The 16,977-nt window shown below is 40.6% G+C and overlaps 1 protein-coding gene across 3 annotated transcripts in view; it reads left to right on the forward strand.

The window, feature by feature from the left end:
• The window catches only part of WDR93 (WD repeat domain 93), a 53,075-nt gene that overhangs the window by 4,879 nt on the left and 31,219 nt on the right, over window positions 1–16,977 (forward strand). For all 3 annotated transcript variants that reach the window (XM_014788673.2, XM_087428938.1, XM_087428937.1), the window contains exons 2-5: window positions 5,163–5,507; window positions 6,129–6,321; window positions 8,154–8,218; window positions 15,162–15,240. In XM_014788673.2, coding sequence (XP_014644159.2) covers window positions 5,205–5,507; window positions 6,129–6,321; window positions 8,154–8,218; window positions 15,162–15,240 — 640 coding nt within the window. In that variant the 5' untranslated portion in view covers window positions 5,163–5,204. The remainder of the gene's footprint in view (window positions 1–5,162; window positions 5,508–6,128; window positions 6,322–8,153; window positions 8,219–15,161; window positions 15,241–16,977) is intronic.

Below are 16,977 nucleotides of genomic sequence, written 5' to 3' on the forward strand. Positions count from 1 at the left end.
ATTTATAAATCAATTTGGGGAGAATTGACATCTTAACAAAATTGAGTCTTCTATCCCATGAATAAAGTATTTCTGTCCATTTATTTAGGTCTTCTTTAGTTTCAGCAATATTTCACAGCTTTCAGTGTACAGGTCTTGTGTACATCTTTTGTCAGATTTGTCCCTAAGTATTTCATATTTTTGATACTATTATAAATAGTATTTTTAAATTTCAATTTTTGATCGTTTGTTGCCAGTATATACAAATACAATAGGATTTTGTATATTGAGCTTGTATCCTGCAACCTTGCTAACCTCATTTATTAGTTCTGGTAGATTTTTTGGTAGATTCATCAGATTTCCTATATAGATAATCATATTATCTGGGAATAAAGATAGCTTTACGTCTTCCTTTCCAATCTGGATGAAACAGTTTTATCATGCCCCAAAACACCCTCATGCTACCCTTTTGAAATAACAGCCTCCCTCCACCTATAACTCCTGACGGCCACTGATCTGTTTCCCATTACTCGTTCTGCATTTTCAAGAATGCCGTGTAAATGGAAATCATACTGCACATAAATTTTGAGACTGGTTTCTTTCACTCAGAATAATGCCTTTGAAATTCATCATGTTTTTGTATGTATCAGTAGTCTTTTCCTTTTTGTTACTGAATAATATTCCATAATATGGCTATACCACAGTTGGTTTATCCATTCACCTGGTGAAGGACATTTGGATTGTTTCCGATTTTTGGCAATTATAAATAGAGCTGCTATAAGCATTTGTGTACAGGCTTTTGTGAGAACATAAGTTCTCATACTCCTAGAGTAGATACTCAGGGGTGGTATTGCTGGGTCATATGGTAAATACATGTTTAACTTGATAAGACACTGCCAAATCCTTTCCCAGAGTGCTGCTATCCTTTTGCATTCCCAGCAGCAATGCATGTGAGTCCATTTGCTCTGCGTGTTCACCAGGGCTTCATATTGTCAATATACTTTTTTTATTTTAGCTATTCTAATAGGTATGTAGTAGTGATCCATAAGTTATTAAGAAATGTTAGTTTCCTAATATTTTGAGGTTTTGTGTATTTCTAAATATCTTTCTGTTGTTGATTTCTAAAATAATTCTGTGTGGTCAGAGAACATGGTTTGTATGACTTGAGTACTTTTGATTTATTACGACTTAGTTTATATAGCCCAGAATATGGTTTGCCTTGATAAATGTTTTATGTGTACTTAAAGAATTTGTATCCTGTTGTCGTTGGGTAGAGTATTCTAGAATGTCAGTCATATCAAATTAGTGTTCAAGGGCCGGCCCTGTGGCTTGGTGGTTAAGTGCGCGCGCTGCAATGCTGGTGGCCCGGGTTCGGATCCCGGGTGCGCATCGAAGCGCCACTTCTCCGTCCATCCTGAGGCCGAGTCCCACATACAGCAACTAGAAGGATGTGCAGCTATGACATACAACTATCTACTGGGGCTTTGGGGGGAAAAAATAAAATAAATAAAATCTTTAAAAAAAAAAAATTAGTGTTCAAGTTTTCTGTATCCTTGCTGATCTTTTTGTCTACATAGTCTATAAATTATTGAGAGAGGGTATTGAAATCTCTGACTATAATTTGGATTTGTCTATTTCTCATTGAAATTCTCTCAGTTTTGCTTCATGTGCTTTGAAGCTCTGTTATTAGGTTCATAAATATTTAGGATTATTATGTCTTCTTGATGAAATGACCCTCTTATTATTATGAAACAAACCTCTTTATGCCAGGTAATATTCTTTGATCTGAAATATGCATCATCTAATATTAATATAGCCACTCCAGCTTTATTTTAATTAACGTTAGCATGGTAAATCTATTTCTACTCTTTTAGTTTTAACCTAAATATGTCTTTATATTTAAAGTGGATTTTTTGTGGGCAGCATATATTGAATCTTTCTCTTTTGTCTAATCTGAGAATTTCTGCTGTTTGATTAGAGTGTTTAGACTATTTACATTTGATATGATTATTGATATGGTTGGGTTTCGCCATATATTTTGTTTGTCTCATCTGTTTTTTGCTCTTTTTCTTCTCTCTTACCTTTTTTAATTGAATATTTTGATGATTCCATTTTATCTCCTTTGTTGGCTTATTAGCTGTAACTCCTAATTTTATTACTTTAGTGGTTGCTTTAGCGTTTATGGTATGCATGTTTAACTTATCAGTCTACATTCAAGTGGTATTGATTTACTTCCATTTCTCTCCTCCTAGCCTTTGAACTATTATTGTCATATATATCTCTTCTACATGTGCTATTAACCCCCTACTACACTATTATTATTTTTTTGTTTAAATATTTTAAATATCTTTCAAAGAGATTTAAATAATAAGAGAAAGTCTTTTGTATTTACCTACATAGCTATCATCCAGTGCTTTTCATTCCTTTGTGTAGATTCATATTTCTATCTGATACCATTTTTCTTCTGCCTGGAGGCCTTTCTTTAACTTTATTTCTTATAATCCTGGTCTCCTGCTGATGAATTCTTTCAGTTTTTGTATGAGTTTTTGTTTTGTATTTTGCATTCATTTATTTAAAGGTATTTTTCCTGGGTGTAGAATTCTTGATTGACAAGTTTTTTCTTTCAGTACTTTTAAGATGTTGCTCCACTGTCTTCTCACTTGTACTGTTTCCTTCAGGAAATCTGCTGTTGTCCTTTACTTTGTCCCTCTGTACATGTGTTTTTTCCTCTGGCTGCTTTTCATATTTTGTCTTGATCACCAGTTTTGAGCAATTTGATCATGATATGCCTTGGTATAAATTTCTTCATGTTTTATTTGGTTAGGATTTGTTTTTCTTCTTGCATCTGTGAGTTTACAGTTTTCATCAAATTTAGAAAATTTTTGTCCATTATTTCTACAATTTTTTTTTTTTTCTTTTCTTTTTTTTTTTTTTGGTGAGGAAGATTGGCCCTGAGCTAATGTCTGTTGCCAATCCTCCTCTTTCTGCTTGAGGAAGATTGTCCCTGAGCTAACATCTGTGCCAGTCTTCCTCTATTTTGTATGTGGATGCCACCACAGCACGGCTTCATGAGCAGTGCGTAGGTCCGCACCTGGGATCTGGGCCTGTGAACCCCGGGCCGCCAAAGTGGAACGTGCAAACTTAACCTCTACACCACTGGGCCAGCCCCAATTTCTACAAATTTTTTTTGTCTCGTCCCTCCTCTGGGGGTTTCAGTCACCCGTGGATTAGGCTACTTCAAGTTATCGCACACCTCACTCTCTTCATTTGTTTTTTCTCTTTGTTTCGTTTTGTTTCTGTTGCTGTGCCTTCAAATTCACTAATCTTTTTTCTGCCATCTAATTTGTTTTGCTCTGAAATCTTGTTATTAATCTAACTGAGTGTATTTTTCATCTCAGACATTGTAGTTTTCATCTCTAAAGGTTCAGTTTGGTTTTTTTCTTTTTTAGATCTTCCACATCTCTACTTAACATGTTCAGTATCTCCTCTTGGTTTTCGAACATGTGGAATATACTCATAACTGTTTTGTCTGCTAATTCTAATATCTGTTTTGGTTATGAGTCAGCTTCAATTGATTGATTTTTCTCTTTATTATGGGTTATATTTTCTTGCCTCTCTGTATGCCAGGTAATATTTTTATTGGATCCCAGACACTGTGAATTTTACTTCATTGGATGCTGGATATTTTTGTGTGTGTGTGTGAGGAAGATTAGCCCTGTGCTAACATCTGCCAATCCTCCTCTTTTTGCTGAGGAAGACTGGCCCTGGGCTAACATCTGTGCCCATCTTCCTCCACTTTATATGGGACACCGCCACAGCATGGCTTGACAAGCGGTGCGTTGGTGCGTGCCCAGGGTCCGAACCCTGGGCCACCACAGCGGAGCGCACGCACTTAACCGCTGTGCCACCGGGCCAGCCCAGTGCTGGATATTTTTGTATTCTTATAAATATTCTTGAGCTTTATTCTGGCATGCGGTTAAGTTACTTAGTAATAGTTTAATTTTCTAACTTCTAAGATTTGGTGGGTGATACCAGAGCAGCATTTATTCTAGGGCTAATTTTTCCCACTTGGCAAGACTCTTCTGAGTACTCTACTCAGTGTTTGTGAATCTTGAGGTTTTCTATTGTTGCTAGTGGAAACAGGCATTCCTGGACCTGTGTGAGCTCAGGTTACTGTTCCCTCTAATTATTTCAGGTAGTTCTTTCCTCTCAGACTCAGACTCAGACTCAGACTTAGCTAGTCTCCTCTCGCTCATGTGCTGGAAACATCACAAATGTACTTTAGCAGGTGAGCAAAGGTGATGGCAGCAGGGCCTTTATAAGACTTCCATGGCCCCCAGGCACCTGACAGTGCAAGACCCTACCCCACTACATTAAGCATCTTAAAATGTACCCTGTGTTCTACATTAAATGCCTTTTTTAAACTATAACATTTGCAAGCCTTGTTATAATTTGTACAGTTTTGAGTTTTATAAGGTACAGATGACTTGTTCTTTTCTTATAGGCTTGAACTTCATACACACACAGAGTGGAGCTGATAAGTTGTAAATATTTCTGTGAATATTTAATTATGTTGATGTTGTGGGGTTTTTATTCAGTCAATTTTTTTTCAAGTCTCAAACATTTCTGTAGGCCCTTGAAAAGTCTCATAGGCTCTGGGCACTGTACCTACAGAACTCCTGAGTGGCAGCAGTGGCAATAGGGAGAAAGAAACAGATTGGACAGCAAGGATTGGAAGTGCTTGACTGCATCAGGTTGGAGGTGAGGGAAAGGGAAGGGGAGAAGTCATGGCTCATACCCAGCGGGCTTGAGCACAGCCGTTTGCAGAGATGGAAGAATGAGAAAGCATACATTGTCGGAGACAGAGTGAATTCTATTTGGGACAGAAAGACAGCCATTCTCTTAGGAGGTGAAGAAAGGCAACAAGGATGCCAAACTCCTCTCCTTCCATCATAGCACACATCATCTTGGGCAGGCCTGGAGGATGTGAATAGTGAATACCTGTCTCTGCTGACATCCCTACTAATATGAAGAGTAATGTGGTAACAACCCTGTGATCAATAAGGAAAGTGCCAGTCTCTAGAATATAGTCCCCGTAGGCTATTTGTGGTAGAGAGGATGATGCTCTATCTTCTGCTAACTTCCCCTTTTTCTGAAAGTACCTTTGCTTACTTCTTTATCAGCTTTTCAGAGTTTCATAGAAGTTCTCAGTGCCACCTTCTGTGATGTCATCCCCCAAAGGAAGTCGAGCCCAGAAGATGAGGCTGCCCGTTTTTACACGAAAGGGGCCTCTGGAGGTGCCATCCCCAACAGAGAAGGACTGGTCTAAAGATGATGAAGAGGATTATGTATTCAAGGACCCAGATGAGGAGCTAGATTCCCTGCCTCAGCCTTATCGAATGATCAACAAGCTGGTGAACCTTCTGTTTGACCGGTCGTGGGAAGTTATTGAGGAGAGGGACACATTGAGGAAATCTGAGCTCAGCTGGATCCAGCCCACCATCTACCCTCCACTTGTAGAAAGCAAGGTATGGAGCAGCTGACCAGGAGTCCCTGTTTCTCAGTTCAGTGTTAATAAATGAAAACACCTGATCCAGGGAAGGAATTCCTACCAGGAACTTTCATTCAATAAGACAGGTGCATTTTTGAAAGATTATAGGCATGCTGATGTTGATGAAAATCGATCTAGTAATTGCCTGGGGAAGTGGGTGTTCTGGTTAATTGAAGATTATGCAGAGTGTCTTTTATATTCTGTTGTTATTTAAAAATCTTTCTGAATATGTTAATCTTGCTTGATGGTTGAGAATCTGCCAGTGCCTTACCTATAACTCTTTCCACAGTGTTCTAGATGAATAAAGTACAGGGAATGGGGCCTCTTGTCCACTCATCACAGGGCTTGTAGTCATGCTTAGTGTTATGAATGTGCATTTATTCCCAGCTTCTTTGTTTTCTCTGGCCCCTTTCCCCTAAAAATGGAATGCTATGACTTTCTTGATGTTTGGGCAAGATAATTAGATGAGCACTATGTTTGGGGATGATATTATAGCTAGGAAGGGCCCACGTCCCTCTTTGAAAAGTTAGTTCATATTACTTGCAGATGGTGACAGCTGAAAATCATTCCTTTTTTTTCTTTGTTTTTGTTTTCCCAGCTCAACAACATGCCGAATTGTATGGCTGTTTCCCAAGACTATGTGTTTATTGGAGGAGCCAAAGGATTCTCCATCTATAATCTCTACAATGCTAAACAAGTATATGTTTGGGAGAAACTTAAGGTTGATGTCACTTCCATCTGGGCCACAGATTTGGGGAGTGAAATACTTATTGCTCCTGTGGATGAAATGGGTACTTGTTCTTTATCTTCCTTTTTAGCTTAATTAACGGGTACCTGTAGACTGTTGCTCAATTTAATCTCCTTTCTAGAAATCAGCAGAGCCAGACATGGTCATGTAGTGGTAACTGACACCTACAGAACAGTATAGTGTGCCAGGCACTATTCTAACATTTCACGTATAGAGGCCCATTGAACCCTCACAACAGCCCTAGGAGGTAAGTACAACTTATTATCCCTGTTTTTCAGAAGAGGCAACTGAGGCATGGAGGTTACTTGAGCTAACATGGAAAGTAAGTGGCACGGGCAGGATTTGAACCAGGCGGCGTGGCCCCAGAGTCCCCTACCCTTTGGGCATTCAGCAATCCTGCCGCTCGCAGGAACCAGGGCTTGCTTTTTTCCCTCTTGTCTGAGGATGAATCAGGCCCTCAATGGGACTACAGTATAGAGAACTGTAGACAGTGTCCTGGAGGAGACTGTGTCTGCAGGAGAGCGACCTGACCAGATTGGCATTTTAGGAAGGGCACACTGGTTAGGAGTTTGAAAAAGTCAAAATGAGAGGCAGAGAGACCAGGAAGAACTATTGCATTCATTGAGGAGAGAAATTATGAATGTCTGAACCAAGGCAAGGTCCGTTAAAATGAAAAGAAGAATTGTACTATGGTTATAAGACGTTAACATTAGGGGAAATGGGTGAAGGAATAAGGGAACTGTTTGTACTATTTTCACAACTTTTCTGTAAGTCTAAAATTAGTTCAAAATAAAAAGCTTTAAAATGAAAAGGAAAATGTAATGGAAAAACTTGATGAGTGATGGAATATGTGTGTGAGGTCGGGAGTGGGGAGGTATATGAAGGATAAGTGAAGAAAAATGACTCCTTTCTGCCTTAGATAACAGGGTGGATGATGATGCCATGCCTTGATAGCAGTTATAGGAGAATAAGGTTTCAGGGGTCCGTAAGTTGAAGAGTTCCATTTGAGCATGCACAGCTTTGAGGCATCTGGAGTGGGAATGTTGATACTCAGGAGAAGTTTGGTCTTAAAGATAGGATTGCATTTGTCACACTGCATTATATCTAATTGGTTTCATGTCTGTGTGACCCTCAATGTGATGACTTTGAAGACAGAGACTGCCTTGGTTGTCCCTAGCACATTCATGGTCATGGAGTAGATATCCCTTGGATGTTGATTGGGTTGAGTTAGACTTTCACCCGTGGTGGGCCAGATGCCTTTACAAGGTCTGTATTATGGGTGTAGAAGCAAGTTCTGAGTATCTGGGAGGCACCTAAAGAAAGAAGTAAGAAGTCATGGTGGGTCATGATCATATATAGAGCCCTTAGGTTAAATGGGAACTAGAGTGACAGAATTATTAATTCAACAAAATTAACTGCATGACGAGCTTGTTGGGGGTTGAGAGATGAGGCACATAGAACGGTGAGATATGATTCTTTCCCTCAAGGAATCTATGAACTCGCTGAGAGGAATAAAATACCCTCACAGGAAACGATTGGATAACAATGTGAGGCAGTACAGATGATGTGCTAAAACAGGCGGATAGAAATCAAGGAGTGGATTGATGTGGCTGAAGCGCTTACAGAGCCTTCCAGGAGAAGAGGAAGGGCCAGGTTAGGTGGAGAGGACCCAGGCGGGAAAAGAACTTGAACATTTCAAGTGAGAGGTGGAGGAAGGCAGGGATACCATGATCACCCTGGGCAATGGAGGGGCCAGGGTGGAGGCCTAAGAGTGCGTGAGCTTATGGTGATAATTTCAGAAAGTCAAATGGAAAAGTCCAGTTCTTCTTTGGCTCACTTGTCTGTCTTACATTCTCACTTATTTTTCTGTTTCAGGTATCATTAGACTGTTTTATCTTTATAAGGATGGTCTTTTCCTAATCAAAGCCATTAATGAAGTGGTAAGTTCCTCTTCTTTCACCTGTAGCTGGACCAAAAGCTGTAGCACATTAAGTTTACTTTTAATATGGAGGTGATGACAGCTGTCCTAGAGTGGAAAGAAATACGGACTCCCGGGTCAGGGAGCCTCCAAAACATCAAATTCAAAGATCCCCCGCCATCAGAGGGTACATGCTGAATGCCTTGGATTTATATACCCTGTTGTTGAAAGAAGAAAATTACTAAGGGACTCCAGTCCAAATTGACCACCAGACCAGCATATCTACTAACTGCTTACAAGTCCCTAAATTTTCCAGGCTGATACACATTCTGTTCCCTTGCCCATGCTATCCCCTCTGCTTGGAGCGCTCTCCTTGCCTCCCTGACTACTATGTGCCTCTTAAATTTTCCTCGTTCCCTTAAATTTCCTTCAAGACCAGCTCAGTATCTCCTCTGAGATACATCCCCTGATATACCCAAGAAGAGCTCTCTCTCCCTCTTCTGTGCCACCACCATATAGAACAACATTTCTATCATGGTATTTTCTCCACCCTCCGTACTTACTTGTTTCTGTGACTGCTGTTTCTCTTGGATGTGAGCTCCCCAAGGGCGGGGGACATGTCTTATTCACCCATATATCCCTTGTTCCTAGCACACTGTAGGTTCTCAGCAAGTGTTTTGTGAATCAATGAATCCAAAAAAGAGAGAGGATTGCTCAGAGTAGATTTTTCTTTTTCTTTTGCTGAGGAAAATTCACCCTGAGCTAACATCTGTTGCCAATCCTCCTTTTTTTGCTTGAGGAAGGTTCGCCCTGAGCTACATCCATGACAATCTTCCTCTATTTTGTATGTGGGTCACCACCACAGCATGGCCACCAATGAGTGGTATAGGTCCACACCCGGGAACCGAACCCGGGCTGCCGAAGCGGAGTGCGCCGAACTTAACCACTAGGCCACAGGGCTGGCCCCCAGAGTAGATTTTTAGTTGTAGTTTGTCTTGTAAAAAGTACCGTTATTGGGCACCAAAGCAGTTCAGTGGGAAAAAGAAAGTGTTTTCAACAAATGATGCTGGAATGCTAGGTAAAAAATGGGGGAAAAAATGAACCTCACCCCTACTTCACACCATATATAAAAATTAATTTGAGGGGCTGGCCCAGTGGCGTACCAGTTAAGTTCGTGCGCTCTGCTTCAGCAGCCCAGGGTTCGCAGGTTTGGATCCCGGACATGAACCAATGCACCACTTGTCAGGCCATGCTCCCAGACATGAACCAATGCACCACTTGTCAGGCCATGCTGTGGCAGCGTCCCAGATAAAGTAGAGGAAGATAGGCATGGATGTTAGCCCAGGGCCAATCTTCCTAGGCAAAAAAGAGGAGGATTGGCATCAGATTTTAGCTCAGGGCTAATCTTCCTCACACACACACACAAAAATTAATTTGATATGGATTATAGGCCTAACGTAAAGGCTAAAACATTATCCTTCTTGAAGAAAACACAGGAAAATATTTTTGCAACCTTGGCACAGGCAAAGATTTCTTAGGACATGAAAAGTGCTAACCATAAAAGAGAAAATTGATATTGGACTTCATCAGAATTAAAAACTTTTTATTCCTCACACCATATAGAAAAATTAATTCAAAATGGATCATATGCCTATATGTAAAATCTAAAACTATACAACTTCCAGAAGAAAGCATAGGAGAAAGTCTTTGTGACCTTGGGTTAGGCAAAGATTTTTTAGCTCCAATATCAAAAACACAATCTATATAAGAAAACATTGATAAATTGAACTTAATCAAAATTAAAAACTTCTGTAAAAGACACTGTTAAGAGAATAAAAAGACAAGGAATAGACTGGGAGAAAATAATTGTAAATCACCTATCTGATGAAGGACTTATATCCAGAATATAGAAAGAACTCTCAAAACTCAAACTCAAAAATAAGGAAATAACCCATTTTTTAAAATGGGCAAAAGATTTGAAAAGAAAGACAGTTTGCCAAAGAAGATATATGGAAGGCAAATAAGATGCTCAACATCGTTAGTCATTAGGGAAATGCAAATTAAAATAACAATGAGCTGCCACTACACGTGTATTAGAATGCCTAAAATTAGACAGACTGACCATACGAAGTGTTGGCAGAGATATGGAACAACTGGAACTCTCATACACTGCTGGTGGTAAAGTTTAACTGTACAACCATTCTGGCAGTTTTTTAAAAAGTTGAATATACACCTACCATGTGATCCAGCCATTCTGCTCCTAGGTATTTACCCAGGAAAAATGAAAGCATTATCTCCATACAAAGACTGGTACATGAATGTTCATAGCAGTTTTATTTGTAATAGCCAAAAACTAGAAACCACCCAAACATCCGTCAACAGGTGAATTGATAAGCAGATTGTGGTATAGCCACACAAGAGAATACTGCTCAGCAATAAAGAGGAATGAACTATTAATGCACGTAACAACATGGGTAAATCTCAAAATAACTATGCTGAGTGAAAAAAGTCACACAAAAAAGAATACATACTGTATGATTCCATTTATATGAAATTCTAGAAAATACAAACTAATCGGGTGACAGAAAACATCAGTTTTTGCCTAGGGTGGGGTGGGAGAAAGTTGGAGGGAAGGATTACCAAGGGGCAGGAGGAAGCTTTTGGGAGCGATGAATATGTTCAGTATCTTGATTGTGGTGATGGTTTCAAGGGATAGCACATGTCAAAACTTATCAAATTGTACACTTCAAATGTGCAGTTTATTATGTGTTATTACACCCCAAATAAAGCTGTTAAAAAAATTAAAGCTTCTGCTCATCAAAAGATGTTATTAGAGTTCAATCGGTAGCAGGAGCTGAGAGCAGACCCCAGAGAACCTTGAGCAACCCCACCAGTGCCCAGCCTAGTGACCCTCACACCCCAGAAGGAGCTGCAGCTGTCGTGCCGGCCCCAGTCACTATGACCACAACCCTGGCGAGGTGGATACCCAGCAGCAGCCTCTGCACTGCCCACACCCATACCACCTGCTGTAGCACAGGGAGCAGTGGCACCCACTGTTGGGGACAAGGAGGTCATCGCAACAAAGGTTTAGGGAAGAGTCAGATGGTTCCATGTGAAGAACGCATATGGTTTCGTCAACAGGAAGGACATCAAGGAAGATGTATTTGGACAGCAGATTGCCACAAAGAATAACCCCAGGAAGTGCCTTTGTGGTGTACGAGATGGACAGGTGGTGGAGTTTGATGTTGTCGAAGGAGAACAGGATGCAGAAGCAGCAGATGTTGCAGGCTTGGTGGAGTTCAGTGCAAGACAGTGAATCCGCAGCAGACCTGAACCATTGTGATCGTCTCCACGTCCACGCCGTTACCAGCAGAATTCCAGACTAGTGAGAGTGGCGAAAAGAACGAGGGGTCAGAGAGTGCCCCTGAAGGCCAGGCCCACAGCATCGGGCCTGGTACAGGTGACAGTCCCCACCTGCCTAAGTGTGGAGACCCTGCAGGTGCCGAGCACGGCATGCCCACCATCCTGTGCAGGGAGAAGGGATGGAGGGCCTGACAAGCAGGGTGCAGAACAGGGTAGACAGCGAGACAGAATCTGTATCTGGGGACTGGCCCTCCTTGCCCAAGACGGCCCAGAAAGGATGGCAATGAAGAGGAGAAGGAAAACCAAGGAGATGAGACCTGAGGTCAGCAGCCACTCACGCCGCTACCCGGCAACTTCTGCTGCTGACGCAAACACCCGGAAAACCTAAGCCATAAGATGGCAAAAGGACAAAAGCAGCCGAGAATTTGGCTGAGAATTCATCAGCTTCTGAGGCTGAGCAGGGCCAGGCTGAGTAAATGTCGGCTTACCACCTGTATACCATCACCTGGTTCAAGAAATGAATGTGAATTTCCAGCAATAAGAAGTGAACAAAAGATAGGAGCAGAAGACCTTAAGTGCTTGTTTTTTTGACCATTGACCAGATAACTAGAACTATCGGCATTATCTGTGCAGCATCCAGTTTTTATTTTTACCTAAAAACGTCTCTTTTTGGTAATACCAACTAGGTTTCTTTTAAAAAGCTTGGTTTTTCTCAATACACCTTTAAAGGTTTTTAAATTGTTTCATATCCAGCCAAGTTGAGATTTTTAAGAACCTCGTTTTTAATTTGTAATAAAACATTGTGACTTGATTTTTTCAAAAAAGTTAACAAAATGCAAGCACCTGATAATAAAGGTCTTCATAATTATTATTATTATAAAGATACTATTAAGAAAATAAAAAAGCAAGCCACAGACAGACTGGGAGAAAGTACCTGCAATGTGTATATATACCTTTTAAAGTATATCCAGAATATATAAAGAACTCCAAATCAATAGTAAAAAAGACAACCCAATAAAAAATAAGCAAAAGACTTGAGCTGACATTTTACAAAAGAAGATATATGAATAACTAATTTTTAAAAGTACCCAATATCATTAGTTAACAGGAAATGCAAATTAAAATCATAATGAAATATTACTACACACCTATTATAATGCTTAAAATTAAAAAGACCAAGCATACGAAATACTGACGAGGATGTGGAGCAATAGGAACTTTGATACGCTGCTGGCAGGAGTGTAAAATGGTACAACCACAGTAAGTAGTTTCTACGAAGTTAAATCTATGACCCATCAGTTTGACTCCTAGGTATTTACCCAAGAGAAAGAAAAACATATATCCACAAAAACATTTGTACAAGAATGTTCATAGAAGCTTTATTTATAATAATCAAAAACTGGATGGGCCGGCCCGGTGGCTTAGCGGTTAAGTGCGCGCGCTCTGCTGCTGGTGGCCCGGGTTTGGATCCCGGGCGCGCACCGATGCACCGCTTCTCTGGCCATGCTGAGGCCGCGTCCCACATACAGCAACTAGAAGGACGTGCAGCTATGACATACAACTATCTACTGGGGCTTTGGGGGAAAAATAAATAAATAAAATTATTAAAAAAAATCAAAAACTGGAAACAGAATGAATAAAAATTTGTGGTATATTCAATGGAATACTATTTAGCAATAAAACGTAATGAAGTAGAGATGCTTACAACACAGTGGACAAAATTCAAAGACTTTAAGTTATGTGAAAGAAGCCAGAATGTACAAAGAGTACATTCTGTATGATTCCAATTATATGAAATTTAAGAACAGGAAAAACTCATCTATGTTGGTGAGGAAGATCAGATCATTGGTTGCCTATAGAGGGGTAGTTGACTAAAACAGGGTACTAGGAGAACTTTCTAGGATGATGGTAATGTCTTATGCCTTGACTGTGTGTTAGTTACACAGATGTATACATTTGCCAGAACTCATCGAGATGTACATTTAATATTTGTGCCTTTAACTGTATTTAAATTTTATGTTTAAAAAAACTCTCTAAAAACATTTAGAGAATATATAATCCTCAACTCATTTTATGAGAGCAGCATAACTCTGATATCCAAATTGACAGGGACATTACAAAGAAAGTAGTGTTGCCGGGTTAGAACACACCAAAAACTGTTTTTAAAAAATCATTAATTCGGGGCCGGCCCGGTGGCGCAAGCGGTTAAGTGCGCGCGCTCCGCTGCGGCGGCCCGGGGTTCGCTGGTTCGGATCCCGGGCGCGCACCGACGCACTGCTTGGCAAGCCATGCTGTGGCGGCGTCCCACATAAAGTGGAGGAAGATGGGCACAGATGTTAGCCCAGAGCCGTCTTCCTCAGCAAAAAAAGAGGAGGATTGGTGGATGTTAGCACAAGGCTGATCTCCTCACACACACAAAAAAAAATCATTAATTCATAATATATTTTTGAAGACTTCATTGTTAGCTTTGTAAGTTGCTAGGGTACAGACTCAATCTTCTGAAAACTAAGGGAAAGAATCAAGGATTTATCCTGACTTTCCTATATAGGCTGTATTTCAGGGTAATCAAATAGTTGATGATGGAAGGATCTCCTTTACAGAAGAATTCTAACAAATGCAGAAGGAGTGATCCAGTTGGGCTATCTTAATTTTATAGCCATTTTGCAGAGTAATGGTCTAGGCAGTGACCATTGGTGGCTGATGGAGAACTTGATCACTGATGAGCCAGGATGACAACACCTGTTCTCAATGCTCAACCTTCACATTACTACGAGAGAACAACCAGCTGTTATGAGCTCCTGATGTGATGCAGGAGGGAGACTGCACACCTGTGGAGTATTGTTGCCAAAACAGTTGAACCTAAATCTAATCAAACCTCTAGATCTGATTACCAGTTTATGGGAAATACAGGGGACTCCAGAGCCTTCATGAATGGGATTAGTGCTTTATAAGAGGCCCAGGAGAGCTCTCTTGAGCTTTCCATTGTGTGAGGACGCTGCGAGAAGGTGGCAGGCAGTCTATGAACCAGGAAGCTGGCCCTCACCAGACACTGAATCTTCCGGGTTCTTGAAATCCTTGGAAATCTTGGATTTCCAGCCTCGAGAACTGTGAGAAATAAATGTTTATTATTTATAAGCTACCCAGTCTATGGTATTTTGTTATAGCAGCCTGAACAGACTAAGACACTACGATAGTCTAGATAGAGGCTTTCTTCAAGCAAACTGACCAGAGTTTTCAGTGTCATGTAGAACTTATTTCAACTCATTTTGGATAACTGAGTGCTGGCCTAGATCTTTAGGGTTTGCAAACCTGACCAGGAGATCAGATAGTATGAAATCACCGCAAATCATCAGGAGTAGTCTACAAACCAGGAAATAAGTCCAAAAACTTCTAGACAGAAAATTGAGTTCCACTTTTTTACATATGATCTTGTCCAATTCCTGTACAAAAAATGGAAAGTATGAAATAGTTTGAGGCATCTTTTCATGTCTCAAGCTTTAAAAAGATTTATGTTCTCTAGTGTGAACCACAGAAGGCCCTGAAATACATTCTTCTCTGTCATTAGGCTGACCTTACTCTGTCAGCATCTCTCTTCTTTTCAGGATGACACCAGCAAGCAAACCACCTGTATAAAGATGGAGATTTCTCAAGGAGGGGACTTTGCAGCCTTCCTCCTACAAGGCAAGTTAACCAAAGGCTGTTAAGAAGGTTCAGATTTGCAGTCTCTTCCAGATAAACACTTTTGTTTTTCAAACATTTTATTTAGAAATAACTTATAAAATAGTACAGAATTCCCCTATACCTTTCACCCAGCTTCCCTAGTATCAACATTTAACATAACCCTGGTTCATTTGTCAAAATTAAGCAATAACATTGGTATAATACGATTTTTGTGTGTGTGTGTGAGGAAGATCAGCCCTGAGCTAACATCCATGCCAATCCTCCTCCTTTTTTGCTGAGGAAGACTGGCCCTGGGCTAACATCTGTGCTCATCCTCCTCCACTTGATATGGGACGCTGCCACAGCATGGCCTGACAAGCGGTGCGTCGGTGTGCGCCCAGGATCCGAACCCGGGCCACCAGCAGCTAAGCGCGTGCACTTAACTGCTACGCCACAGGGCCGGTATAATACTATTAACTACAGATTTTTTTTCAGATTTCACCAGTTTTTCCACTAATCTAATTTTTTTGCTCCAAGGTTCAATCCAGGATACCATGTTGCGCTTAGTCATCATATCTCCTTAGTCTACTCCTCTCTGTGACAATGTCTTGGTCGTTCCTTGTTTTTCATGACCTTGACACTTTTGAAGAATACCAGTCAGAAGTTTTGTGCAATGTCCCTCAATTTCAGTTTGTCTGAATTTTTCTCATGATTCAAGTGGGATTAAGGGTTTGGGGGAAGATACCACAGAGGTGAAGTGCTCTTTTCCCTGCATCGCATCAGAGGGTATGTGATAGCAACGTAACTCACTACTGCTGATGTCAACCTTGATCACTTGGTGAAAGTGGCGTCTGCCAGGTTCCTCCACGCCTGAGCTTCTGTTTCCCTTGCCGTACTCTGTTAGAAGTCGCTAAGTCCAGACCACACTCCAGGGGAGAGAATTTCAGCACCACTTCCTGGAGGTGGGAAGATCAAAGAATTTTTGGACATATTTTGAAACTACCACAGTAATTGAGAAACATTTGGGGGGAGATACTTTGAGACTTTGCAAATATCCTGTTTCTCCTTAAAGTTTTGCCCACCAATTTTAGCATTCGTCATTGGATCTTACCTGTTGCAATTATTACTGTGGTAATAGAACATGTTTTATTCAAATGATTGTTAGCTTGATTTTTAACTTTTAAATATTTAGACATATGGTATATGGGCCTCTATTTATACTCTTGCCCCAGGCCCCTCAAATGTTAGGTTCTTGAGGAAGATATATATTTTATAATGTTTTATGTATCAAAGGAAACTTTTTTACTATCTGTAGTAGCTTCCTAGGGCTGCAGTAATAAAGTACCACAAACTAGGTGGCTTAAAACAACAGATACTTATTCTCTCGCAGTTCTGGAAGCCAGAAGTCTGAAATCAAGGTGTTCAGATGATTACTTTTTTAAGGAAACATTTAGCCAGAATCCTATACCATGGGAAAGTAACCTTTCCCAGGTTGGCAGGTATTTGGTATAGAAGCTGAGCATGTTTCTTTGACAAGATAAAGTCCCACAGTCACCCCATGGGTTGTCATCTCCTTAAATATTGGTCAGAAGAATTCTCTTGGAGCATCTCCCAATTCTAACCCTCTCAGCCATACTCCTCCCAGTTACTGATTCTGTATATGCACCTTCCTCCCCAGGCAGGAGTAGCTGTAAGACAGAATGTCAGTGGAATGTACCATTTGGAACCTAGAAAACATGGGCATGAGGCAGAGCAGAC

This window comes from Ceratotherium simum, chromosome 3, assembly GCF_057802395.1.
Source record: "Ceratotherium simum simum isolate JZ-2026a chromosome 3, ASM5780239v1, whole genome shotgun sequence".
Lineage (NCBI taxonomy): Eukaryota > Metazoa > Chordata > Mammalia > Perissodactyla > Rhinocerotidae > Ceratotherium > Ceratotherium simum.